The sequence below is a fragment of the Pezoporus flaviventris genome, unplaced genomic scaffold (assembly GCF_033815535.1).
Source record: "Pezoporus flaviventris isolate CSIRO_AGI_PZ_B2104156 unplaced genomic scaffold, CSIRO_AGI_Pfla_v1 ptg000041l, whole genome shotgun sequence".
NCBI lineage: Eukaryota > Metazoa > Chordata > Aves > Psittaciformes > Psittacidae > Pezoporus > Pezoporus flaviventris.
In genome coordinates, this window is record NW_026892589.1 from 6277994 (window position 1) to 6304632 (window position 26639).

The 26639-nt window shown below is 41.4% G+C and overlaps 1 protein-coding gene across 2 annotated transcripts; it reads left to right on the plus strand.

Moving 5' to 3' along the window:
* On the plus strand, positions 1–26063 carry PPM1F (protein phosphatase, Mg2+/Mn2+ dependent 1F). Of its 2 annotated transcripts, none has more exons than XM_061466058.1 (7): positions 1–293; positions 11127–11260; positions 14367–14566; positions 15159–15347; positions 16476–16619; positions 17050–17143; positions 17436–26063. In XM_061466058.1, the coding sequence occupies exons 1-7, from the start codon at positions 118–120 to the stop codon at positions 17807–17809; spliced, it is 1311 nt and encodes a 436-aa protein (XP_061322042.1). In that variant the 5' UTR covers positions 1–117; the 3' UTR covers positions 17810–26063. The 2 variants fall into 2 exon arrangements, with proteins under 2 accessions (XP_061322042.1, XP_061322043.1); XM_061466059.1 differs by having other exon boundaries at positions 11130–11260.
* Positions 26064–26639: the final 576 nt, after the last annotated feature.

Consider the following 26639-nt stretch of genomic DNA (forward strand, 5'->3'; position numbering starts at 1 on the left):
CCCTGTCCCCGTCGCGTTCCCCTCCCTGGCCGGCCCCCTCGCGCCGCCCGTCCCCGCCGGCGCCTGTCCCGCTCCCGGCGGTGGCGGCCGGGGAGGGCGCCTCAGCGCGGCGCCGTCATGGCGCTGGAGGTGGAGGCGACCGGGGCTCCCCTGAGCTCTTTCCTGAAAGACTTCCCGTCTCCGCTGGGCCCGGGGGAGCCGCTGCCGTGGAGCTCGGCGGGGAGCGGCGCCCTCAGCAAGGCCGAGGTGCCGGGCGCCCTGGCCGAGCGGGCGAGGAGCCTCCTGGGCGGCAGGTGAGAGCCCGGCGGTGCGGGCGCTGACACTTGGCGGGGCCGCTGAGGGGAGCGGGGTAGCTGAGGGGAGCGGGCCGGGCCCGCGGGCGCTGTGCGGGGCTGGAGCAGGTGCAGGCGGCGGGAGGTGCCTCCTCCTGAGGAGACGTCCCAGCGCCGCCGGGCCCGCGGGCCTCGCCGTGCCTGGGCTGCCCGGGGAGCGGTGCTCCACGTCTCCCAGGGAATTCTGGCTTTTTTCATTGTTATTATTATTTATTTCCCCTTTCTTAGTTGTTTTTTGTGGATACTCTCCTTAAAGCTGGGCTTTTAATAGCGCGTTTCTGCCACAGGCCTCCTGTCGAGCTCTGTGCTTTTATAGTAATGTTTGTGTGCTCTCGAAAACATTTCTCTCTCGCTCTTGGTGCACGAGAGATTAAATTACAATCCTGTAATTAGCGTGATAGGGCGATTCGTGTGGTAAAGTGCCAATAGTTTGAATTCAGGTCCCTAAGGGCATCTGTGTGGGTCTACTTAAAAGCCTGGGGAGGGAGGCAGTCAGTGAGCTGCAACCTGCCTTGCAGGGCTGTCAGGCGTAAGAAGCGAGCCAGCCAGAAAAGGATTTGGCTTCCCGGCCCTCTTGAGTTGTCCTGGTGAGCAGGACGTGCCTGCGTGGGTTTCTGAAGTGGATGTTTTCTCCAAACTTCAAGAGCGTAGTCACAACACACCACTGGAAAACACAGCTCTTCTCTCAGTGGTGTTTCTGTCATCCTCTGATCTTGGCAGAGAGATCTACATCCTGACCTGTTTAGACTTCTCTCTAAGACTGCTAAGAATTGGGATGTGACTTACTGCTTGTGGCAAGTTAGTGCTTCACAAGAACAAGTTGTCTTGCTCTAATCCCGTGTCTCCTGACACTGCCTCTGCTTCCTGAAGCACTTGGGCTGTATGGCCTGGGAGTTCTGGGGCTTACAAAGTTCCTACCACAACCTGCTTCATTAATGTGTGTGTTAGGAGTCAAGAGCAGGGACTGCAGATGGTCTAAAAGAATCCAAGTGGAGAGCTGACTTTGTGCTGTTGTGCTGGGGGTAACTAGTGAAGACGGAGTTAAGGGACACTGGTTCTGTTTAGGTATGTGCTGAATGTTACCCCCTTACTAGAGGAATTTGATAAAAAGCTGGAAAACTGATTTGAATGACACCTCTCTCTAGCTACTGTCTGGTGAGTTTATGAACACTGAATAGATTTTTGGTGTTGTTATCGTTGAAAGGGTATGGGTGATTACAAATTAAATTGCCTTAATTAAGTTGCCTTTAAAAAATCAACTTAGTTCTGTGCTTTGTGTTACAGAGATGCTCCCGGGCATAACATCATTCACTTAAATGGTGTGCCTAAACTTAAAGATGAGAAATGCATGCAAAAAAAAAAAAAAAAAGAGTTTTTTCGGCTGTAGTTGAAAAAGACCCGGTTGATCATTGCATTACTTAGTTGTGCTTTGGCTAAATTGCTCTTGAACAAAACACAGCTGTTGCATTGCGTGCACTGAATCTTTGAACTCTGTGGGGCAACAGTGGTTCTGCATGAGCGCTTGAAAGAACAGAGCAATGCCAATCTTGAACAAATACTTCTCTAATCTGCCATGTGGGTCAGGCTGAGGTTTTCTAAGGTATGAAGCTGGAGAGATGTGGGATCAGTTCTTCAAACTGTAGTGATTTCTAAAACAGTAATTTGAATTACTGTATCTGCTAACATGCTGTTGTTCTTTAGTGGGCGTATTAACAAGTGGAAACAGAAAGAGTGCTGCTTTTGCAATGCCTTCATCTCACCTGTCACTTGTGGTGTTTACACGGAAAGGAGCCTGCCCTGTCAGAAGCTGCATTTCTCACATACCTGCCCTGCAGCTAGTGCTGATTAGACAGCTTGATTTGTGGAGCTTCTGTAGTCTGAGCTGGCACAAAAGAAGAAAAAAAGGAATATAAAGGAAGGGAAAGAGAGCTGAAGAAAATAAAGCAGAATAGAAGTGCAGCAGTCTAGTTGTTTGTCCTTATTTCCACAAAATATACTTGGAAAACAGGACTACATAAGGAAAGTGTTTTCGTGAATTCTTTTGGCTGCCTGCAGGCAAAACAGTGAAGCAACTCTGTGTGTGAAGCTGGGTGCTTGGACACAGTGGAGCATAACTGAAATGTCAAGCGTAGGGATCCCAGCAGACTTACAGCTCAGTTTTAGACTCCTGTGAGAAAGAGAAGCCTCATTTTGCAATTGCAAAAAGGCTGTGGGTTCCTGTTGGGAGGCGAAGTTCTTGCATGTGGAGCCCAAGGCCAGGCCAAGAATCTAGTTATTTCAGAAATGCAGGCCACCTTTTCATAATCCATGGAATTAAGAACCAAACCTGAAGTCTCTGTGTGAGGTACTGCCAAGCATTGCACTTTTGTTCCCACATTTGCTACTACAGATCAACTCCAAATGTAGCTTTGATGGTTAAATAAACTTTTCAGTTGCTCTGAATACCCCAAATCTTTGCTGAAACAGATGAGGGAATGTAAGGAGACAGGAGAAAGAAGGATGCTAAAGGTTTAGGAAAAGGAATGAGGCTTACAAGACATGTAAATGTTTGTGTAGAAATTGTTGAAGATGCAGAAGTGATGCCAGATTAAGAAACAAATTCGTGAGAGGTCACTGAAGCTTAGATCTAGCGATCTGCTGTTGCAGGCTATCATGGTAGCCTCCCTGGCACACAGATGGTAGCTCAGTGGAAAATATGCACATGCAAATATCACAGTGCCCATATAACCCGGTTTAACATTTTGGAGATGTTATCAGGGGTACTTCGCTGGCTTCTAGCATTGATCCTTGTTCTGTATTTCCTTAGTTGGGGACTTCTCTAACACTCCAGCATCACAGAATGTATTTTATGATGATTAGTAATGAAGAAGGATTTCTTGATAGATCAGTGTTATTTGGAGTCAAGCTTGGCACATGGTTCTGCTTCTTATTTCTATCTTGTGAGATACTTCATTCACATTCACACAGATGTGTGGGTCATGTCTTGAAGGGCCGAAGCTGATAAAAGCCCAATGATATCCTTGGCTTGGCCAAAATACAGTGATGTTTAGCTTGTTCTTCCACTTACTTGGAGGCGTGCATCTTTGTCTTTGCAAGGAGAAACATTCTTCCTCCACCACCAATCAGGACTGCTGTTGCAAAGATAAATGGGGCAAGGAGTAACACATGTTATGTCCAACAGGGAGCTTCTGAATGCTATTGCTTTTCTAAGGCTGTATACCTCTCTTACATGGAAGCAGTTGGCTGTTCCAGGCTAACCCCCTTGAATGTCTTTACGCATCTAAAATGAATGATTTTGCCCATTTTCTGCAAATGCAGCTGGGATAGCTGAGCACTAGCTAAGGGACCCAACCACTTCTGCTTCCTGGCAGGACTTGTGCTTAAATCGCTAATCTGGTGAAGCTTTGCAGATGTTTCTACTTTGAATAATTCATTCAAATCAATGGAACCGCCTTTATGAAACTAAATATGTACATAAAACTCTGAAGAATTGGGGCAGGCTTAAGTAATCTTGTTTTGCAGAATTTTAGTTAACATACCCTTTTAGGTATGAGCTGTGTGTTCTGGCCATCTGTGAAATGGGTCAGTGTGGATGCAGAGTCCATTTAATTACTTCCAGAGCTTTAAAAATTAATGTGAAAATTTGTGAACTTGCACTGAAACAGACCACGAGATGACATCAGACCCCCAAATACAGAAATGTCTCCTTTTCCTTGATAAGAGCAGAAACTTGTATGACCATCCTGTGACACAGTCAAAGAACAATGTGAAATTCCAGCAGCCTTCCTGTTTGAGGAGACTTTACTGCAATAACAGTTGTGAGACTCCAGCTTCCTGTTCTGCCCCGTCCCAAACGATTCACTGTGTTTCATCTCTTGGTTGCCTCAGCATCCTGTTTTGTGTCTTTGTGTTTTACACTCTAATGCTTTCACCTAAGGTGTGGCCCCAGCGTCTTTATTTTCAGCATTTCCCTGCTTTTAGAATGGTTAATTCAGCAATTCTGATACTTTGATGGCTTTATGTGATGTAAGCAGGAAGACGGGGAAAAAAGTAATCTCATTTTGCATCTAGTTTACCTAATCTCTTCTTAAAAGTCTCTTTAGTCCCTTCCTCTGTGAAAACTACTAATACCCTGGCTACTGTAACCTCTGCTTTTAATAAATCCCCTAAAATTTACTTCCTTATTCCAAATTTGTACCATTCAGTCTATGTTATTTTAATGCAGTAATGCTTCTCATTGCTAAGAGCACATTTGTGGTATCAGCCATCCATTCATTTCAGACAAGAAAGTGAATTTCATGTGTGATTGCCTGTAAACTAACTTTCTAGTTTTCAGGGGACCAGTTGTGCTTGGTGTTGAACGCAAGCATAGGATTAGCAGGAGCAGCCTGCTCTTTCAGCAACACCAGTGTTCTCACTGGTTTGTGGTTAATAATGTTAGAGTTGGAAGCCTTGAGAAAGTTAATGCACAAGAGGAATGTGGTACTTCTGCTGTTAACTAGTTAATTTAGCAAATGGTTAACAAAGTGGCTCTGGTGTTTTTGGATGATGGTCAGAACCAGCTTGTTTTGTCATGTGTGGTTTGTCCGCTGATGGCTCTGAAGCTGATGGCAGAGCAACGCACAGAGAGAAATGCTGTGCAGCTCACACTGAACATGTGTCTGGGTAACTGTTTTGGGCAGTTCAGAATTGCCTCTAACAGTATTTACAGGCTGGACAAACAGTTAATTTTGAGATCAGTAAACTGCTTTTTAGAATACATTTCTTTATTTAAAGCTCCCAGGGAGTTTCTCCTGCTACAAGATACTTTTAGTATTTTGGGAAATAATCACTTTGCCTTTAAAAAGGAAGTGTATGTATGGGGACACCTGCAGTGCAAGAGAGAAAAAATTGATGAAATGCTGAAAAAAAAGGCAAATGTATAATGATGAGGAAGCTTCTAGGGCTGACTCGGTGCTGTTTAAATCAGCTTCTTGAGTTCTGCTTGGAAAACTGAAATTGTCTGTCCCTAGAACTTGCGTATTTTGCTCTTGTAATCTGTGCGAAATATCCTTTCTGTTGCTGTTTGAATTGGGCATCAAGATAAGAAATACTCAGTTTTGAAACAACAGGTTTATGGCTTAATTGAGAAGTGTCCTTTGTGGAATTATGTCTCTCCTGTTCTGCTGTGTGGTTTTTCTTCCTGCTGAGAAGGAAATGGAAGCAGCAGGTGACTGCATTGCATGTTCTCTGCAAAAACTGTTCCATGATGACTTAAGGGCCTAAGCAGATGGATTCTGGATTATAAAGCTGTCGCTTCTGATAGTTTCAGAAGAAAAGCTGTACAAAAAATGGCTTGGATGTTGGAATGGATGGAAACATGAACGACTGAAATTCTGTGTGTGGCATTGTTTATATACTTGTTTTTATTCCATCTTATCATCTACTGTAAAGACCTGATGTCATTAGTGCAAGAAACAACTTCTGTGCATTGTAGGATGTCAGATGTTCGCAGCAGATACATATTTGTACTTTTCAGGTCACAATCACCTGGGGAACTCTGAGTGCTGCTGTAATAAATACTAATGCTTAGAGCAACTTGGATGGAAACATTTTGTAGTTGATTATAAGAATAAAAATGGGGGAGGGAAATAAAAGTAGCAGACTGGGGAGAAAATACTGAATACAAGCAGCTTTTGTTTATGAGGAAACTTGTGACCTGCTATTATTTTGGCAGTATGAGAGGATCTTTCACTTACTAGAGAACTGCTAGTGCTTGCAAATCTGCACTAAAACTGCTTTGCTGATATAGCTGTAATGTGCTGGAAACACACTGAGTCTGCTCTGACAAACTTTGCTTTACTGACAAAGCTGTGCTATATGTGATGATCTGGTGTTGCAGAGTCTGTGTAGCAAATAAGTGCACAAATATATCTTCCCTCTGATATAAGTCAGCTGCTACTGACTTCTAGAAGCTTTTGCTCGCAGATACAGCACCTCTCTGTTGCCAGCATATGCATGCATACATATATATATGCACACTCTGAAAGGAAAAGAGGATCATACAGTGGTGCTATAGCCTGCAATTCCAGTGCTGCCTTGTTGCCATCACTTTGTTAATAATATCTAGAAACAACATCATGTAACCTTTTTTTTTTTCTCTTAAATTTGAAAGGTGAGAAGTGATCAACAGCTTGGCCAATACAGTTGGCAATCTCTCGTGCTTCTCTTCCTACAAACAGATTTCCTGACAGTACTGTGAGAGAATATCTGTGCGTCTGGGGTGGGAAGATGCCAGTTATTTTCCTTCCAAAAAATGCTTTGTGTAAACACTGGGTGTTTGGTATGTCCTAGAGAGGCTTTGTACCACTCTCCACCAGGTTACACAGAGCTTGCTTCTCTCTGCTCCAAGTGCTGAAGAGCAGCTGTTTGGAATCTGCCATCTGCTGCCCTACTCTGCTGTCTCAAAGCTGCCGTAAGCTGTGGGCATAGTGCACAACAGAAAGGCTGTCATCTGTTCCCAAGCCTTTGAAAAAAGTGCAGTCATAGTTGAGGCTCTGGATGAGAAGTGGTGGCCTGACCTTTGATGCTCTGGGTGCTTCTCCCTTGCCTGCAAAGCTGTTAACTACAGATTTCTCAATATACCCTCTTAAATTTGAGGGGAAGAAGAGGTGAGGGCATCTTTGAACTGGTGACTTGTCTGCAACACTCACTGTGAGTGTACTGGGGATTTAATGACCCAATAAAACCAAATAAAATGTGATCTTACTGGGGTTTCTGCTTCCTGAAGGAACTTGTGTATATTCTGTTGTGTCCTCCTGAAAGCTGATATATAAGTGTTCAGTAAGTCTTTTGATTGAGCTGACTTACGTAAATACATTGTGGCTGTGACAAGGTGGTCTTTTAAAGTGAAATAAAATTGGGAACTAAATTGTTTTGCAGAAGAGAAACAAGGTAAACAACAAGAGAAGTAAGTTCTGTTCTATACCTCATGCCAAATCTAATGTATGCAAATTATCACAATTGCTTTCTCCTTCTGTGTGTAACTTTATTTTGGCCCACAGGTCCAAAGGAGCTTTCCACAGCTCCTTTTAACAATACTGGATGTGTCCAGCAGTCTGGAATCTTTCAAGGAGGAGGATGGCATATAAATTTAAGTGTGTTCTTTCTTAGCATAAGTATTGCTTTACTCTTTAACAGTTCTATCTCTACTCAGGTTTTTAAATGAGACTTGTGTTTTCCCATGAAGTGGCCTGGGGATACCATGAAGTGTCTGGGGGATATGTTCCAGCCACTAGCAATCTGACTTTACCTGGTGGTGAAGCGCCAGTGTCTCATCTGCACTGTTACAACATGCATTCATTCTTTTTTAGTATTTTTTTTCCATTGTGGTCAAAACACACCCTTTTTGTTAGCAAAGAAATAGCCTGTAGCAAAGAAATTCTAAGTCTGTTTACTACTAGCCTGTGTATGCTGAGGCTAGGCAATTAGTCTTGCGTGTGTCATAGAAATGGGGCTGACACATTTCTTCTAAGACACGCTTACGAGGAGGTAACATCCTTTCCACATAACACACCCCACCAGCTTCCCTCTTCTTCCCAACACAGTTGTTTTTCCACTTAGGAAACAGCTCCAGTTTTTCTTCCGATTCAGGAAGATTAAATTATGCTTGTTCAGCCTGTCAGCAGGGTGTCCTGGGCTGCTTTGAAAGGAAGATTTTAACACTAAGTGACATTCTTCTCTTGCTTACAGAAAAGGTTTGAAGTCTGTTATGGTAACTGCAGTGGGCTTCTGCCTTTATGCTGGTTGCCATAGGTACTGTGTCTGCTTCCAGATCCTCTCTAGCCATGTGAGACCTTGTAGCTCTCAACTAAAGCAGCAGTTCTTACTCTTAATTATCTATTTTGTTAACCCTTGAAGTCTCTGATTTAGAGGATGAAATCAGAGCCATCTTTCATCTGAATGGAAGATGCCATTGCCTTGGACCTCCATTTACCTGAGCTTGAGTAAAAAACAGGTTGAGCAATATGGCAGTACTGGTATTAGAAGTTTATAAAGTAATGGACAAATATGTTCTGTTTGGAATTGAGATATAACTGAAGAGGTAGACTCATTTTTTAGGCTTTTATCTTTTGTCAGCATGTCAGAATCAACTGCTCAGTGTTGTTGCTGGCTGCATAACAAGTAAACTCCCAATAAACAACCATCTTCTTTGCACAGGTTTGCAAAACTGTGGAGGGGGAGGAAATGCATAAAGGAAAACTGAATGAAGCTATCGGTACTGAGGAACCTCTGAATTTCCTTTTTAGGGACTGGGTGGCAACTGGAAAAAGTTGAAGGATGTGACATAATAACTCAAAAACTTTTGTTACAGGCATCCTGTAAGCAGAGGTTTATTCCCAGGACTTGTGAATTACAGCATTTAGTGTATTGCCTTTTGTTTAAGCTTCTTTTTATGGACTCAGTTCAGCAAGCCTAGGCTCTGGAAAGCAGAAGTTGAGGAAGTTTAAAATCAAAGCATTAAGCCCTCTTCTCATGCCTAGCTGGAAACCCAGGCTAGATTTGAATATTTCTTCTAGCATAGCAGAGAAATTCTGAAGATAACTGCAGCTGTGGCTCTCACTGTGCATGTAAATGCATAGCTGCTTCACTTTTGTCTCTGTTCTTGGAGCTGAAACCTACTTTAACTAAAGCTCTTGACTTTCAGCAGCAGCAGCTACACATCTGACAACTGTTTGTGTGGCTTCTATTTCTATATTCCTTTCTTTTCCACCTCTACCAACAAAAACAGGAAGCAAGATTTTGTGGGGGGGTTGCCATATCTGTTTCAGATGCATTTCTTGCCTGACCTTTTAAAAGGTTTTCTGTTGGTGTCAAAGTATAAGCAGGCATTGTCAATTTAAACTTGGGTAGGAAAGGTACTGACTCCCCTGAACATATTAGCCTTAAAAGAAAGAAAATGCCACTTTCTGGCTTCCCGTGATGTGATGTGACTGCAGCCGGCACTGAAAGGACTGCAAACACGTTGCCATCTATTTGAAGTACCGAAATGACTCATTAAAGTAGGCCATCACGGCCACAGAATGCATAGCATGAAACACGCTTCTGTTAGCAGCCTGCTGACTAACACAATGCTTTCTGTTTGCTGCCACAGGAGGTACTCGTATGGGGCTGTGAGGAGATGACAAGGCCTCTCTTTCAGAAGCACAATGGCAAAATGCATTTCAGCTTCTTGTCACCGAGATCTAAAACCTCATGGTCTTCCCCTCCCCACTCTTCTGTACGCACAGAACGAGTCATCTCTGCTGAACATGTGCAGAGACCAGTTGCTTCCACCATTTCTTAGTCTGTAGCCAACCAGTATTACGCAGGACTCTAAATGTGTTACCCTTGACTTGCTGCAGGTGCCTTAATGTGTTTTGCTTTGGCTGTATAATTTGATACTTTGTGGGTATCAAACACTCCATGCACAACGGAAAAAATGCTTTTTATGGACATCCATGCTTATTCTTCATTGTGCTCACAGAAAATATCTGGAATGTGTGTTATGTACTGTAATTTTTAGTGCCTGCCATGGGAATATAGTGAATATAAGAGTTGTTGGGGACCCGCACTGGAGCTGTTTGTGAAGAACCGTAGCCTGTGGGAAGGACTCACACTGGAGAAGTCCACGAGGGACTGTCTCCCATGGGAGAGACCCCATTCTGGAGCATGGGGAAGAGTGTGAGGAGTCCTCCCCTTGAGGAAGAAGGAGCAGCAGAGACAACATGTGGTGAACTGACCACAACCCCCATTCCCTGTCCCCCTGTGCTGCTGGTGGGGAGAAGGTAGAGAAATGGGGAGTGAAGTTAAGCCTAGGAAGAAGGGAGGGATTGTGAGGGGATGGTGGTTTTAAGATTCTGTTTCATTTCTCATTGTCCTACTCTGATTTGATTGGTTATAAATCACACTGATTTCCCCAAGTTGAGTTTGTTTTGCCTGTGATAGTAACTGGTGAACCATTTCTTTCTGTCTTATCTCAACATGAGCTTTTTGTTACATTTTCTCTCCCCTGTCCAGTTGAGGAGGAGAGTGGCAGAGAGTCTTTGGTGGGCGCCTGGTGTCCAGCCAGGGTTAACCCACCAAAAGCACGAAGCTTGCATGAAGTGTTGAATAAAAAGGAGAGGCTGCATAGATTGTGTAGCATTACTGTCTTCTAGACGCTTCAGCTGAATCACAAGTCTTGGAGTCTTTTCTTATTCTCCTCCGCAGAGCCAGCTTTTTGCACCTTCATCCTGGGTGATTTCTTTGGGGAACTTCCAGTCAGGAGAAACTGAGTGTTAAAGGGCTGTAGGTTAGTACTGAGCGTTACTTTTCTTGTGGAGGGAACTGGAGTCTTAATTAACCTCTTTGGAGATTGGTGTGTACCATAACGCAGAGATCCTGGTACTGTCTGTGGTTTACAGTTGACTGCAAGAAAGAAACGTTGTATAGTGAGTAGAAACAAAATGTTTGTGTTCAGAGGGTAGAAGTTCCCATGCAAGAGCTGAAGTGAAGGAGGTACCATCTGCGACTGGAGTGTGAGGCAACAGTTTGAAAACATGATTCATACGCTTATTCCTCTTTGAATGCTTGCGAAGGCAGTTGTCTAACTGAAGATCTTACTAAAGAGTTGTATGAATAAATATTAAACATATGGTTTCCTCTACTAGTTTACGAATTAAGTTGGATTTACTGATTGCATGTAATTCTGAGGTCATCACCTGTAACCAGTGAGGTTGTAGCTCAACTTCAACTAATGCAGTATGGTTTTCTTTCCCTTCTTTTTCTTACCAGCAGAGGTGTTTCACCACTTCTTGCAGCATCGTTGATCCATGCTGCAGTTAATGAAGTTCTCCAAACAGACTTGGCTGAATTCAAGCAGCAAAATGTGGAAACAGAGGGAGAAGGAGATGAGGAAAGGTTCACCTGTAAGTATGCTTTCTTTCCTTCTGTGGTTTTCCCAGAGGCTGTCTGTTGGAAGACTTCCATGTTTTGAAATGTTTCCCAGAATATTTGGTTAGCTGGCAAGCAGCAGCGAACAGAACCTTATTTGCTCCTGCTGGGTATCTGTGGGATGAAAGTAGCTGTGCTAGTTTTGTGGGCAGGATGCAAACATGGGGTCTGGAGCTCCGGACAGATTGTGGGGGTTGGCTTTCTGGAAAGAGAAGAGTGTTTCTCTTCCCAAAAAGAATTGATGACTGTGTCCACTGGGCTTCCTGAACTGAACTAGTTCAGAACTTTTATTTTCCTCATTGGTAATTTCACTTGAATGGAACTGATTCAGTTCCTATCTTAAGTTGATAACCTTTTATATTTTTGAAGTGCCCTTTTCTCTTTGGTAAACTGACCTTAGATAACTACTCCTACATGTTCCTCTTGTGCAGCCATACTGGCACCTTAAATTCATCCATATAGTCCAGCTTGCTTTTGTTTCTTCTTGGGAACCAGATTTTGGGATCTGTGTCCCCTCCACAACCTGAACGTCTTGAAACCGTGGATCTTTCTCTTGGCAAGTTTCTTAATAGTCACTGTCTTTAGTGATTATTTCTTCTCTTCCCACCCTCCCCTATAAAGATGGGATGCTGAGGGATGAAGAACCTGGTGCATGGCTTCTTCCTGATGCTTGCATTCTCTCCTGACTGAACTGTAGAGAGAACAGACCTTGGTGACTGAGTACTGGGTTTGTGCCTCATGTAACAGATGGTCCTATTACATTTACATGCTGAAATGTTTAACATTAGACTTCACCAAACCTTCAATCCCGGTGCCAAGAATTTAAATGGAGCCGGATGCAGGCAGAGTTGAAGATAAAAATGGAGGAGAGATGGCTTGGGCAAACTAGTTTATCCTGTAACAAGAAATGCTCGCCCTTCCATTTCCCTGGGATGACTTGAAGGCAGTTCAATGTGTCCCAGAGGGTGTGTTTCCAAGTAGACCTCTGGTAATGGCAAGGATGTGGCGCTTTCCAGAAGCCTATTCCAGTATTCACATACAAGTCTGAAACAGCAGGAGGGGGTACATTTAATAAAGCCTGGTTGCACCCTGACTACTTCATCCCTTGCCTCCATGTTTGCAGCCTTCATGTGCCTGGAGAGATATAGCAGGTTTCCAGCACTTTGCATGGGAACAGCTGGCTTCGCATCAGCGTGGCTGGGCTCTAAACAACAACGTGCTTTGGCCCTCCTCCTCGGGCGCAGGGAGGAACCGGTCCGCGGCTCCACGGGCATGTGGGCAGCGGCGGGCGGTACCGGGCGGGGGGCGGATCGCGCCCTCTGCCGCCCATCGGCGGAGCTGCGACCGCCCGGAGGCCTGCCCGGGCTCTGCTGAGGCTGGAGCCTCCTGGCACCTCCTCACAGAGCCAGCCCGCAAGTATGTTCCGTAGGGATATAGGGACGTTCTCCTGTCCGAGAGCAATCGCACGGGCTTCACTGCAACTAACTTAACCGGGAGCAGGACTCTGCCCGAGATAAGCAGCTGGCTTGTGAGAGTTTTGTGTGACTAGATCGCTGCAGTTGTAAGATAGTAAAGAAGTGCAGGCAGCAGTACTAGAGCATGGCTTTCTGCAGGGATCAAGCTACTTCCATGACTAGAAGCTCTGTATTGCCACAGTGGCCATAAGGCATGTGGTAAGACATGCCAAAAGTGGTATAAAAGCATCTTTCTTATTGTCTCTTTTGCATTAGAAAGAATTGTATCTTACTGAATTGTGATGTTGTGTTCCAGTAGTATATCTTTATTTGTTATTGCTCAGGCTTTATACTAAAATAAAGAACATCAGATTATAACCACATTTGATAAATATATAGGCTTTCAGCACAAATATTTCATTGGCCTTCCAATGTTGCTGAGAAGAAGTCTCGTTTGAGAACCAGGAGTTATAAAAAGGAATTCTGAGGAAGCTTTAATGCAAGCAGTGTTAGCAGAAGTCAGAATAGAACAGAAAAGATAGTTCATGTACTGCAGTTCTTGAGGAAACACATTACTGAGCAGCAAATTATTTTTGCTCTATAGATGGTCTTTTTGCTGCTTTCTGAAGTTAGTTGATTCAGCACTTATTCAAATAGCAAAACTTTAAATTATTACATATTCTGAGAGACTGCATTGCAAAGCTAGACACAATGCCAAACTGAAGCATTCAGTCTGATGAACAATAAGTTTGGATTAATTGATCTTTGGGACCTATCCAGGAAAGGATTTGAGTGTCTGGCTGGAGCTTTTCACACTCTGCTCAATGGATGTTTACAGTTGTGCTCTGTAATGACAGAGCAGGAAAGTGGTGGAAGTGTTCTGCTGTCTTTTGGCTCCTACACCCATGTGTTTTTAAAAACATAAAGACAACAGCTTAAAATTCTCATCTGCTCAGCTCAGCTATGAGTTGAGCTATTGATCTCGGCAAAACATTCTCAGGCTTCCTTGTCATTTCAGTGGAAGTGGTTCAGTAGGACATAACCTAACTCAAAGCCAGGCTAATGTTTTTCAACCTTTGTGTCCAAGACAGCAGCCGTCTTTTATCTTGAAGGCTTTTCTGCCCACTTGTTTTTTCTGTTTGGTTGTTTTGGGCTTTTTTTGTTGTTGTTGGTTTTGGGTTTTATTTTTTATTTGGTTTGGGTTTTTTGTTTGTTTTTTTTTTTTTTTTTAGGATGTATTTTTACCACTAAATCTTGTTAATTTTATTTCCATAATAATATTTACATCTAATATGCCAGCCTGACGTAATATAATGTAATATAATATGGTATCTTTGTTATGATTTTTGTGATGTAATCACCTACTTGATAACCCTCTATTTTGAAAGAGAATGAGCAAGTAGCTTTTCTTATCTTTGCTGTTATACTGTTTTCAGTTCCAACTTTTTATCCCCATTATTCTCAGAAGCCTATTTTAATTCTTGCAGAGCCTGTAAAGGCAGAGTGCTGACTGTGTGTATATAGCTCTAAGCAAAGAGCTGTTAACATTTGAAGGATAGACAAGCCAAAAGATGGGGTAATGTAGGCAAGTGGGCATACAACTTACTGTCTGTCTTTGTGCTGTCAGTGCTGGATGGAGAGTCATTGCAGCGTTGCTTCTTTAACAAGCTCTGGGATGTTTGCTTTGAGTGGCAGAAGCAGTTGCCACCACTGAGACCACTGAAGCGGTTCCTGCTTGTTTCTATCCATGCCATCCGTAACACCCGGCGGAAAATGGAGGACCGCCACGTTCTGCTCCCAGAGTTCAACCAGCTCTTTGGTTTATCAGTAAGTGTGGACACAAGTGGGGAGGCCAGTTTGTTAGATTTTCAGTGTTCCTGTACACATGGTGATGGGTAATCTGTGAAGGGTAAGAATTTGTTACCACAGGTTATTTTATCATGTCTTGAGCTAGGACTTACTGACTCGGGTTGCTGCCGGCTTACTACTGGCCTGGTGAAGAAGGGTCTTGTGACCTTGGGTTTTATGTCATAAGAGAAGTTCACCTACTGTTAGGTTGCTGGATTTACAATGTTCTTGTGACTGAGGTAACATATATTAAGAAAAGAAGGGGGAGAACAGCCATTGTGCAAGTGCCAATTAATGAAGCTGCAGTGGAACTACGTAACCAGCTGTCTGCTGATTCAGTTCCAGATTACTTTCAAGGATATTAAATGACTGACAGCAAACAAGGAAAAGTCCCCTGCAAAGTACCCATTTGATCCATTTTGCATATGGGTAAACTGACTTAAATTGCCCTTACCCATGCAAAGTTGTATGAAAGAAGGCCTAGGATAAAGCATCTTTGCTGACTGGTACCAGTCTATGAGCTAGTTTGGTTTTGAACGTGAATATTTCTTCCTTTCTCTCCCCACCAAAGGATGACACTGATCGTGCTTTCTTTGCGGTATTTGATGGCCATGGTGGAGTGGATGCTGCCAATTATTCGGCAACCCATTTACATGTAAATGTTGGACTACATGAAGAGATTGTTAAGAATCCAGCTGAGGCCTTGAAATGCTCTTTCCAGAAGACAGATGAAATGTTTCTTTTCAAAGCCAAGAGAGAGGTGAGTGGGTAGATTAATTCCATTGTGTTTAAACAACATTGAGAACTGTTGGACAACATGGTATTATCCAGAAAAATCTGCCAGTACAGTTTCTTTGAATCACTGACCTTTTTATGAAATTATGCTACATCAAAGATTTTCTTTGATCAAAACATTTCTTTTTTTTGAGGAAAAACAAAATGACAGTTTTTGCGAGTTCAAGATGAGTGATTGAAAAGAAGTGTTAAGTGGTTTAAATGATTCTGACATACTAATTAGTTGAGAGAACACTCTGCTCCCTCTTTGCCTAAATTAGGCAGCTTCTGGATGTCCTGTTGTCCTTTTCCTGGTAATTCAGTGACTGTCTCCCTCTTTCTTGTCCTGCCATTAATGTCACAGGAGGTCGTAAGATGAAAAATATTCTGTGATTTAAATCGGGCTCTTCAGTTCGTTAAGGATATTGATCAGCTTTGAATCAAGTTGTATGATGATCATTCTTTCTTCATATCTACATAATGGGAGGATGTTTTATTATACAGTTTAATGAGAACTCTTTTGTTATAGCAGTAACTGAATATGGAAGTATTCATTGTTAATACCTTAATTTCTGTCAATGAGGTACAAAAGAGGGACCAGCATCTTCATGAGGTCTAATTTTTCACTAATCTAGGGAATCTAGGATAGTGCCCTCATTTGTTTACATCATCATTTAAATACTCAAGGTTAACGGAATGTCTGTGGAGCAAGGTGTCTGTAGTTGCTAGTGATAGAGAATGTGAAAGGGATTGGGAAGACCTCTGTGTGTGAGAGAAATGTTTATACTACTGAAATTCAGAACCTTTTTTTTTCATTTTTATATTCTCTCTGTGGTTTGAACAATAGAGGTCTTAGTCTCCTACACCAGTTTTGGAATTAATAACAGAGAAGGAAGAATGTAACAGGCAGTATTAGCCAGCTGCATGTTGGAATATGTAAATAGTTTAATTCAAGTCTGTCTAATGCCTGTACCTTTTATTCAGGTACCTAAATTATGATTGGCAGGTCTAGTCTGCTGCATTTAAGTGTGATTAAACCTAGGTTTGCAATATTGCCATGTAACCTTGTAGAACTTGTTGAATATTCACCTAATATATCTGTGTTCTTCCGTAGAAGCTGCGGAGTGGTACAACAGGTGTATCTGCACTGATTGTAGGGAACAAGCTACACATAGCATGGCTAGGGGACTCGCAGGTAATGCTTGTACAGCAAGGAAAAGCTGTGACGTTAATGGAACCTCACAAACCGGAAAGAGAAGTAAGTCTGACTTGGTGTTTTCCTCTCATGCACATGTTGTTAGAATCTCTGATGAAACCTTTTGGAATCAGGCCTTCTAAAGTGAAGTGTTTGGTGCTTTACATAATTGCATATGGGAATAAGTGGCAGGAAAGGGTACTCATCTATATGGGAAAGAACATCATGATACAAAAACTTAAGAACTCTGCTTTTTTTGTGGACAAGCCATGGTATAGCTGGGAAGTAGGTGGGTTGTTTCTGGTAATCTTAATTGCTTTTTTCCACCCTAGATTCTGATACATGTGCTTGCTATATTCATAGTATAAATACAGAAGCTGAAGCAGCTTTTGGTTTTGGGATTTGTCTTTTTTCCTCCTTGATTGGATAACAGCAAGGTCAGTAAGCCATGAGTAGGCTTTCAGTATAAAAATTATATTCTACTGTTTTTCAGGATGAGAGAGAACGTATTGAGACTCTGGGTGGTTGTGTGACCTATATGGACTGCTGGCGGGTTAATGGTACCTTGGCTGTCTCCAGAGCAATTGGTAAGATAAACCACCAGAATTAGTAGACTTCAGCTTAAATTTGATTAAAACTCACCACCTGAGACTGTATGTTATGTTTACTGTAAATGACATTTTGCTCAGCATTGACCAAGTAGTAAATCACTCTTACTGTCTTTGCCATAAGGTTGTCTTACAGCTGTGTAACTTACATAGCTTGCAGCCATATAATCTTATTGGGTTTACAGTGAGGATGGTAAAAGCAGTTGGTGCCTGAAGAAGGAACTGTTAACATTTGAAGTAAGAAAGCCTTTGTTTTGATTGTTTGTCATAGGTGACATATGTCAGAAACCCTACATCTCAGGTGATGCAGATGGAGATTCGTTTGAGCTGACTGGTTCTGAAGATTACTTGCTCCTAGCCTGCGATGGATTCTTTGATGCTGTCAAGCCATATGAGGTTGTAGACTTGGTCTTAGATCATTTAATGCAAACCAAAGGAGTGGGTCTCAAAGCAGCAGAAAGACTGGTGGCTGCTGCAAAGGAAAATGGATCCAGTGATAACATCACTGTTCTGGTGGTCTTCTTGAGGGATCCTCAGGACATCTTGGCAGACTGTCTCAAAGACCCTAAGAGCCTTGGGGCTGGTGATGACGCTCAGAGCTCACCCTTTAACTTCCTCAGCTGTGAGGCGGCAGCCACACAGTGACAAAATGTGCTTAATCCGAACATTCAAATAAATTCACATAAGGAACTGCTTTCCACTGAAGAAGCCTCTAATAAAATAGGTAAAACATGTCAGGAGAGAAATGACAAATGGACAAACATTTAACAAAAAGGCAAGACTCCTTTTACTGAATTCCCATTTGTCTTTTCCTTCCTTTCTTCTCCCTTCAAAAAACACTGAGCAGATGTGGAGATTTGTACACCTATTTTGTCTCTGGGAGCAGACTTCTAACATGTGTCCCAGGGCTGCTGGTCATGTCCCTCTGCCCTGGAAGTGGGAAGAAACCATAATATGTATAAGCTAATGGGTGAGAACACCCGTTTGTGAATTCTGAGTGAAAATTGAAAATTAGTGCTTAAAAAGAATGCTGTATGTTGTATTTAATTGTGATGTTAGTTTGGAGATTGGGAGGACAGATAGAAAAGCTTGTTATTGTGTGTGGTCTGCAGGAACAGGCTTGGTGTGTGAGACTGGGTGACACCATTATACTGTGTAAGTTGCTTTTGTTTTGTACCAAAGATGAAATGAGAATGATGTGGCCTCTTCATTCAAACAGAGACATTTAATTTTGTTTGTATGGAGAGGAGAAAATAAAACTGACTGAATGCTCCAGAAAAAGAGCAAGAGAGCTAACTAGAAATATCCCAGGCAAAATGATGCAAATCAGCTGCTTCCTGGGATGCTCTGGTTTATAAACTGGAATCCAATATTTAACTGCACTGGATTATTTTCCCCTAAAAAAACATGCTCTAGTGGCTGTTTGGCAACCTGAAAAGAAAGGACCCTTATTGTTGTATTTGGGAGAGATCTTTACAGTATGTGTGCTCTAGCAGTTAAATATGCTGTTTCTGCCATTTTTTTGTGTACTATAACAAATGAGAATTTTATTTTTATTCTAAATGCGTGTTTATTTACTGAACTTTACAGTTGGAGGAATTTTTTGCAGTGTTACTTTATTGTGGTTTTTATTTAAATTAGAATTTTAAAGTGGCTGTGTCTTTATTATCTGGGTTTAAAAACTGACTACCCTCAAGTGCCTTAAATATTTCACCCAAGGATTGCTGGCTTTCTATCATATTCTGGTGAGCCAGTTTATAGTGTTTTTAAAATGTGACTTTTTTATTTCAATACTAATGTTTAATGCACTTAAATGTTTCTTTTTTTGTGTGAATTATTTTAGTGGGAACTGGATTTTAAAAAACAACTTTCATTGTTGCCAAATCTTGTGGCTTGCCATAAAAGCTTCAGAATACTTACTGTGACTTACCCCCTACCCCATGCAAAAAGCTGTAGTTAACCATAAAGCAGCAAGTCTGAGTCATCATGACTTTCATTTAAAAACAAATATGCTTTTGACCTTCACAAGAAAATGTAATAACACAAACTAGAAACAGTTTAGTAACAGTTTCTGATTAATAGATGGTTAATTTGGCCATACTCTGTGAATTTTTTGGGTCTAAGTAACTCTCTAAGGAGATACAAAGCTAAGGGGAGGATGAAAGAATCCTAATGAATGTGTATGTTGTTGTGCAACTGTTATTTCCATTACGTGAAGGAGCCTCTGGTTGTGTTTTGTCTTGCCTTACTAGCCTGGCTAGCAGGACTCGACAAGATCTGAAGGCTCAACAGTAAATGTGTTAGTAATTCCTGTATCTAAACAAAAAGTGCTTTACATCTGGCCCCAAGATTGTGTGCCTAATTTAGAAGCACATGGCATTGCAATATGTCAGTGCTGTTGATTAAAATGTGTTGAACATTATTGTTGCTTAGGAAGGAAATTTAGGTAGAAAAGTTGAGATGGCTGAAAGGAAGAACAGTGTCTCTGAATCATTAGCTAGTGTAGGGCAATGCAGCTACCCAAATGACTTGAGTGCTTTGCTGGATTACTATGAACGATCATATAGTTTAATGTAGAAACTCCTCATAAGATACCATCTCATTGCATAGCAACTCAGATAGTGACTTCCTTGTTCTGCTATGCAGCAACAGGGAGCCCTGAGAGGGTTGCAGGTGTTTTTCTGTCCTCCATTTTGCTGTCCTAAAATATGTGGAGAATGCTTTTGGTGATGGCAACCTGGTGTTAGGGGGCTATCAATTTTTGTAGTGAACCTGCTTCAGTTAAGGAAGCCTTTAGACTTGCTTAGTAATCTCTTCGGATTTACCATCTCCTAGCTCTTTGATTTCTAACCCAGATACTCAGTGTCATGCTAAGTTCTGATGACCACTAGTGCCTCTTGGTGTCTTGGAAATAGTTCTCATTATTAATATGGTAAGGATCACACAGAATTGTTTGATTTCACTGCTGAGTGAGGGCAAGCTGTTGTATTCATGAAGGGAGGTGTGCAAAGTTGGTGAGTTTGTAGTATAGCTTGGTTTCTGATATTTGCCAAATTTCCTGAAACATGGAGGGACCTGAGCAAGCCAAGTTCTTCATAATGATCTTTGTATTTTGGCCTTTTTGGGGCAGATTTGCATTACTGAAGAAACAAAGTCTTAAGACCTTCAGTGAATTCTTAGAGTTATGTGAGAATATCTTTCTTTTGTTTCAAATTTGATATTGGTTTGTTGGTTTTTTTTATGGGAGCTGAGTGAAATGGGCCTTTAAAAAGCTGTCTGTGGTCATCAGAAAATTTAATTCTCAAGCTGTGCTCTCAGGAAGAAATCCTATGTTCTGAGAAGCTGTTCCCCTATATAGAGGTTTTCATTCTGAATGACCTGTTGCCTCATTTCTTTGAGATGTAAGGGATAGAAGCAGTCTTTGGGAATTCAGATTTCAGTAGGGATTAAAAATATTTCCTTTCTTTTCAGAGACTTCTTGTTAGCTTTAAGAAGTCTGCTCACATCTGTAGGAGTTGTAACTGGATCACGAATGGCCGTTTGTATCCTGTCAGTGGAATAAATAAGTTCTAATGTGTCATCTACAACAGAATTCCAAATACTGTTTGGGGGGGAAATCGGTCTTGGCGATGTCTTGTCTATCCTTGGCAGCCTGATCAAAACCTATGGAAACTCTTTTTTTTTTGAACTGAAGCCGCAAGATTACAATTTTATGCTGAACCAGTAATGAAAGCGTGACACAGGATGCAAGTATGGGTTTGAAAGTGCACTTTTCAATTCTGTTGCAAATGGTTATCAGGATGGTCTAACCCTTGGGATGGGAAGGCAACCTCCAGGTTTTGTTTCACTTGTGACTTTGAGATCACTTTTAGAAGCCACCAGCTGTAACGCATAATGCTGTTACAAGAACTGCCACTAGTATGGGTGGTGAGGAGAGAGGGAAGGAGCTCTAGCAGAAGGTATGAAGTTGAACTAAATATTCCAAAATATGAAATGGTGCTATGTTTTGAATTTACAGTCCTAATCTGCTACATCATCTTTTCTTACCTTTCCTCTTAAAACTTCTTGGATATCTGGCGTTGGCTGTTCTGTTTTCCTTCCCTCTCTTGGTTAAAAATAAGACATGATTTTGGTGACAGAGTGCTCCCACCTATCTGGGACTTCCCGGTGTCATCTGCAAGTACTAACACTTGTCCACCAATGTCAAATCAACTAATGCCAAATGGAATGATTTGCCTGTTTCCTTGTTGTCTTTCTGAATAGCCTGCAACAAAACCAATTCTTGAGTCTAGCCAAACTCTCTGAAGCTGTAGTAAATAGCTGAAGGATTCCATACAAATGTGCAATGAAAAATGAGAGTATTTTCATATTTTATTAGACTCCAAATGAATGGTGCTGCTGCATTTTAGCCCCCAGCTTCTTAAAGCATCCGGCATATTTAAAACACAGCATGCTTAAATTGTTGTATTGTGCTTAATTAAAAACTAGCTTTAGTCATTCTGCTTAGTGGGTATCCAGTATCTCCTTTGCTTGTGGGTAATTCATACTTCTACCTTTCTCCCTTTCTTTCCCTTCCCTACCTCACCCTCTCCAACAAAGAAACATACCTAAGACAGTATTCTGGGGCTGACATAGACAGGATTATGATTTTACAAATTGCATTTGTTGAGGGGTTGGTTTAGGGTTTTGTTTTCTTTTTGAGAATAGGATGGAAATACAGGAAAGTCTTTAGAACAGAGGGAGATTAAGTAAAATCCACCCTCTGAGTGATGGAGGAGTGAGAGACAGGAATGCATTTAACTATTATTAATGCCTATTTTAAAAAGGAAGTGGGCTGGAAAATAGAGCTACAAATGTCAGTTCTTTAGAGTGAAATACCAGTGCCTGAAAGAATTAGAAACACACCCATTAAAAAGGCAAAACTCAGATATGGTAACTCTGTCTTCAAACAGCCCAGAAAGGAATCACAGTAAAAGCATCCAAGGTGACTTACTGTGACCCCTCAACACTGTCTTGGAAGCTAATAGTACTAAATGGATTTTTCTAAACATCCTTCTGCATGAGGAGCAGCTAAGAGGGAGCATCCAGTAGATGTAGTTGCTGGTCACTGCACAACTGCTGCCATGAGTAAGTGCCATGAAGTGTGTTAATGAATCGATACGGCTGGTGAGCTCTCATAAGATGAGTAATTGGGCACAGAGTGGTTACAGCAGAGTTGGCAGTTGAATAGTGTTAATCACAGTGATGACTTTAATAGCATTTAATAGACACTTATCTGAATTCAAAGTCAGATGAGATGCTGCTCATTTTAAAAGCATTTCCAGTGCTATTAGCTTCCTGTCATGAAAAGGCACTAAAATTTCCATTTTTTTGTTGGATGTTGGGAAAAGTGCTTCTCTTGCTTTCTGAATTCTGGAGATAAGTTGGCTGTCTGCACTGGAACACTCATTTTCAGCTGATAGCTTAAAGCAGTTGTTTGAGTTTAAAACTTCCCTCCCAAGCAGTCCTTTAAAAAGTAACAAAAAGGTGCTTCCAAAACAAGTGGCTGAGAAACATGAGTGTTTCTGAAGGGCCCTGACAAAAGGTAACCAGCAAATACCCTCAGTCTGTAAAGAACATAGGCAGTTAGTTGGACTGCTTAAAGTCTAAATTAAGATTGCAGCTCTACTCTTTGTGTGAGACCCTGTTGGTTAAATTACTAGTGTTCTTATGGATGCAGGTACTTAATGCACAGCACCAGACATGGTCTATTTCCATTCTTACAGTACTTAGGTATCAAGCAAATGCTTTAGGGAGAAGGTGGGGGGATGTTAGCCACAACAGAGCAGATTGCAGATGATTCATATACAATTTAGCTCTGGTTAAGCCTGATTTAAATTTCCCTGCTTAGTTCTATTACTGTCCCTTTTACAATTGGGCCTGTGCCACTGCACAAAATCCTAGTAAGAAGTAACGGTCCTTCGCCCCTTTTTGAGGAGCAAACAAGTCCTGGTAGACAAAATGTCATTTAGGAAGGGTTGGAGAGGGAGAAAAATGAGCTTTCAAATGAGTGCAGAATTTCCCAATCTATGCTAAGTTATGTATTCTCGCTAAACATGTGTTTATAGCAGGTCTGATTGCATTTGAGCAGTTGTCCTAGAAAGCAATAGGTTTCCTGCCAAGGTAGGCATAACCTTTAAAACTGGCAGCACCAAACCCAAGAGGTTAGTCCTCCTTGCTTTCCTAATTCAAGCCACTAAACCAGCTAGCCCTGGTAAGTATTTGTTTTGCAGCATTGACAGCTCTTAAGAGCTAAGCCAGCCACTTTCTGCATATGTTTTGGTTAGTTTTAATGTATTTGTTGGATTTCACTGTATCTAAAGTTATTTCTGTTGATAGCAGTTGTATCAGCTGAAAAGCAGTCAAATGGAGACATGAGGGGGTGACTGGACCTGAACATGTATCTGTCATAGAGATTTCTTAAAATACTACCTTATTGTGATAACCTTATCTCTAAACAGAACAGGAAACCAGAATCTGACAGAGAATCACTTAAACCTTTAGTTTGGTGTGAGCCGTCAGAGCCTGGACACTTGCAAGCCTTCCCTACAAGCTGTTCAGTGTTGCCAGTTGAATGGATTTTCTGAGCCCTGCATGCTGCTGCTGGTGCACACAGAAATAAACAAAAGACAGCTGTGTTGGCAGCAGAGAAAATTTAGCAAGATGCTGCTTTTGTCAACCAGAAGAGGACAAAATCGATAGGAAAAGAAATGTTTTCAAGCATCTTGGAATGCAAACAATGGAATACAGAAAAAAAAAAGCAACCTAGAAGAGTTGGCAGCACACTGTCAGCTGAAAACCACTGTTTAAAGCAAATGAATTTGGCTGCTTTGTAATGTCTGCTTTATTTTGTTAACAAACTCCTCTCAGTCAGGGTTCCGTATCTTGTTGATATGTGCTTTTTAGTCTGAAGAGAGAAGATATATTTAACTTCCTAAGGAGCTGAATGTATCTGGGCTTTGTGACTAGTTAGATTGTGATTATTGAATTTTCTCTCAACTATTAAGCCTGATTATTCGTTTCCAGGAGATATTAATAGAGTGAGTACTGAAATTACTAATGATGAAATGGTTCTGGATTTCCATGCACAAGAAGTTTATCAGTCTTTCCTGATCCACCAGATCAATTCTTGAAGTTTATTATCATTTGTGAGGCAATACCTGAGGCTTATGGAAGGTTTGTCTCTTTGGCAAACGGAGCAGGAAGGTGTGACCATCCCTTACTGCACAAGGTATTTATCCTTTTACCTAGGGGGTGATGGTTCCTTTTTGGATGTCTTAAGGATAAGGAGATAATGGTTAGAGTACTAGAGAGAATATGGGCACCTTCTCAAGGCAATTAAATACTATGACTTCCTCTTTTTGTGTTGCCCTTTCTAACTTGGTTAAATGGCATTCTGCTTAATACTGGATGATTAATGCTGCTTTCTTTTATTTTATTTTTTTCCTTTCAGTGTGTTTAATAATAAGGTGTTTGTTTGGGGGGTTAAAACCTTATACTGGAAAAAACAAACAAAAAAAAGGCCAGTATAGTTTTAGCTTGAAGTACTTTTAACTACTTTGATTACTTTTAACTTCCTCTTCTACAAGTCAGTCCTGCTCTATCTCCTCCTTATTCTCTTCCCAGTTTTCTTCTATCCTTTATATCCTTTTACACTGCCAGTCCCCCTCCCCAAAATGCTGCTTCTTAGACTGTAAACTCCGTTGGCTGTTAAGTCAGTTTAGTTGCCACTTCATAATTTTCATTTTATCTGTGTTCATAGTGAATGTGGTCTGATCTTTGGAGGCTGCAACACTGAGTGTAGGAAGTACCATGTCAGCTAGGACAATAAGAGACTACAACAACTGTTACGTCTTTGGCATTGACCACTATTGGATGTGTAAGAAGAAAATGCTGTTATTTGCATGTTATTCCATGGGAATACTTAAGCTTATTTCAGGTAATAGTAGCTCTCATCCTGAACACAGGACTTCAGGAATATTCTTCTTTGTATTTCCTTGTTCTGCAGATTGTGTTTTCAAACATTTGCACTGATTAGAGTAGGGAAAAAAAGCCTTCTGACTTTCTTCACCTCTCCAGTTCTCTCTTTCTTGCCCTAGTTGGCGGAACAGGCAGGATGGTAACTGCAGCATACCTTGTGGCTAATCAACCTCTCAGTCAGTGTAATTCTTCAGTGTCTGCTCTGTACGACAACTTCAATCTTGTGCTTATTTAGTGGTAAGTTAGACTTCTGTAACTACTTCTGCTGACTTAAAAAATTGTGTTCTTATCAGTATTAAAATAGTACAAGAACAGAACTGTTGCTTTAGGCACATTTCTTGCCACTATGTTGGCTAATGAACCTTGAATGAAAGTAAGAGGGCCAGTGACTTTGAAATAGAAGCTGTTAGCCAAGTGTTGTAGAATTGTAGTCCTTATTTATTTTGTATGCTAATCTGCACTTGTGACCCTGAGCAGAAAAGCTGCAGTACAGCAGGTTTTATAAACTGTGGCTTAACCAGTTACCTAGTATCTTAAAACTCTTACTTAAGCTGTCTGGTTTTGTGCACAGGTCAGAAACCTGTTGTCATCGATCATTAAATGCTATGCATATTGTACATTCATTTACATGGATTGTTCTAACAGTGCTTGTGTGTATTATGCTACATTACCATATTTTTTATATATATGTATGTATTGCATGAGGTTTAATTGTTGGGGTTTTTTGTATTGTCACTTTTATATTCACACAGTGCCTCATGTATCTATTTGCATATTGCAAGAAGTTGTTTCAAAGCAGTGATTGGAACAGGTGGGGAGAAAAACTCGCCACTGTAGGACCTGGTGTTTCTGAAGTATTAATAAAGTATAGTGACTCGAAGCATTGTTTGTTTCTTTTCTTAAATGTATTTTTAATTCTAATACTTCAAATAGCTGGATCTGCAATATTGCACATTTTGAATGGTTACCCTATCACCAAATCTTACTTTCTTCCATAGCGCCTTCCTGGGAAAAGAGACCAGTGGAAGCAGTAGAAGGAAGCAGTCCTTGGAATCAGAGAGCATGCTTACTTGAAATGATAATGTCACTAAAACCATTGCAGAAATGGCCTGTGTACCTCTTAAGTCATTGATTTGATCTAAGTTTTCTTTCACTGTTTTTACCAGCTAACAGCAGCAATAATGCAGGTTAAGTTTCGTGTACAGTAATATGGGATAAGGATCTGAAGGTCCCTGTTGCAGCAGAGATTTGTGACCAGTTGTTTAATTGCATACTTGTGAGAGAAGTGGTCTTTAACTGCTGAAGTGGAAGGATGGATGGTGAATTCTTGGAGTACATTAGGGTTAATTTGCTACATAGAGGAAGTTTTCAGATGGATGGTAACTTTCAAAATATGGCTTGGGAGCTAAACCAATCTGTGTGATTGTTTCTGAAGTGCTGGTGTTCATATGCTCAG

What these genes read in the sequence shown, in the direction of transcription:
- PPM1F (XM_061466058.1), top strand. Translation starts at nt 118, where the DNA reads ATGGCGCTGGAGGTGGAGGCGACCGGGGCTCCCCTGAGCTCTTTCCTG. An exon ending in TTTTCAAAGCCAAGAGAGAG is followed by an intron (nt 15,348 to 16,475) that starts GTGAGTGGGTAG and finishes GTTCTTCCGTAG; the next exon opens with AAGCTGCGGAGTGGTACAAC. An exon ending in CTCACAAACCGGAAAGAGAA is followed by an intron (nt 16,620 to 17,049) that starts GTAAGTCTGACT and finishes ACTGTTTTTCAG; the next exon opens with GATGAGAGAGAACGTATTGA.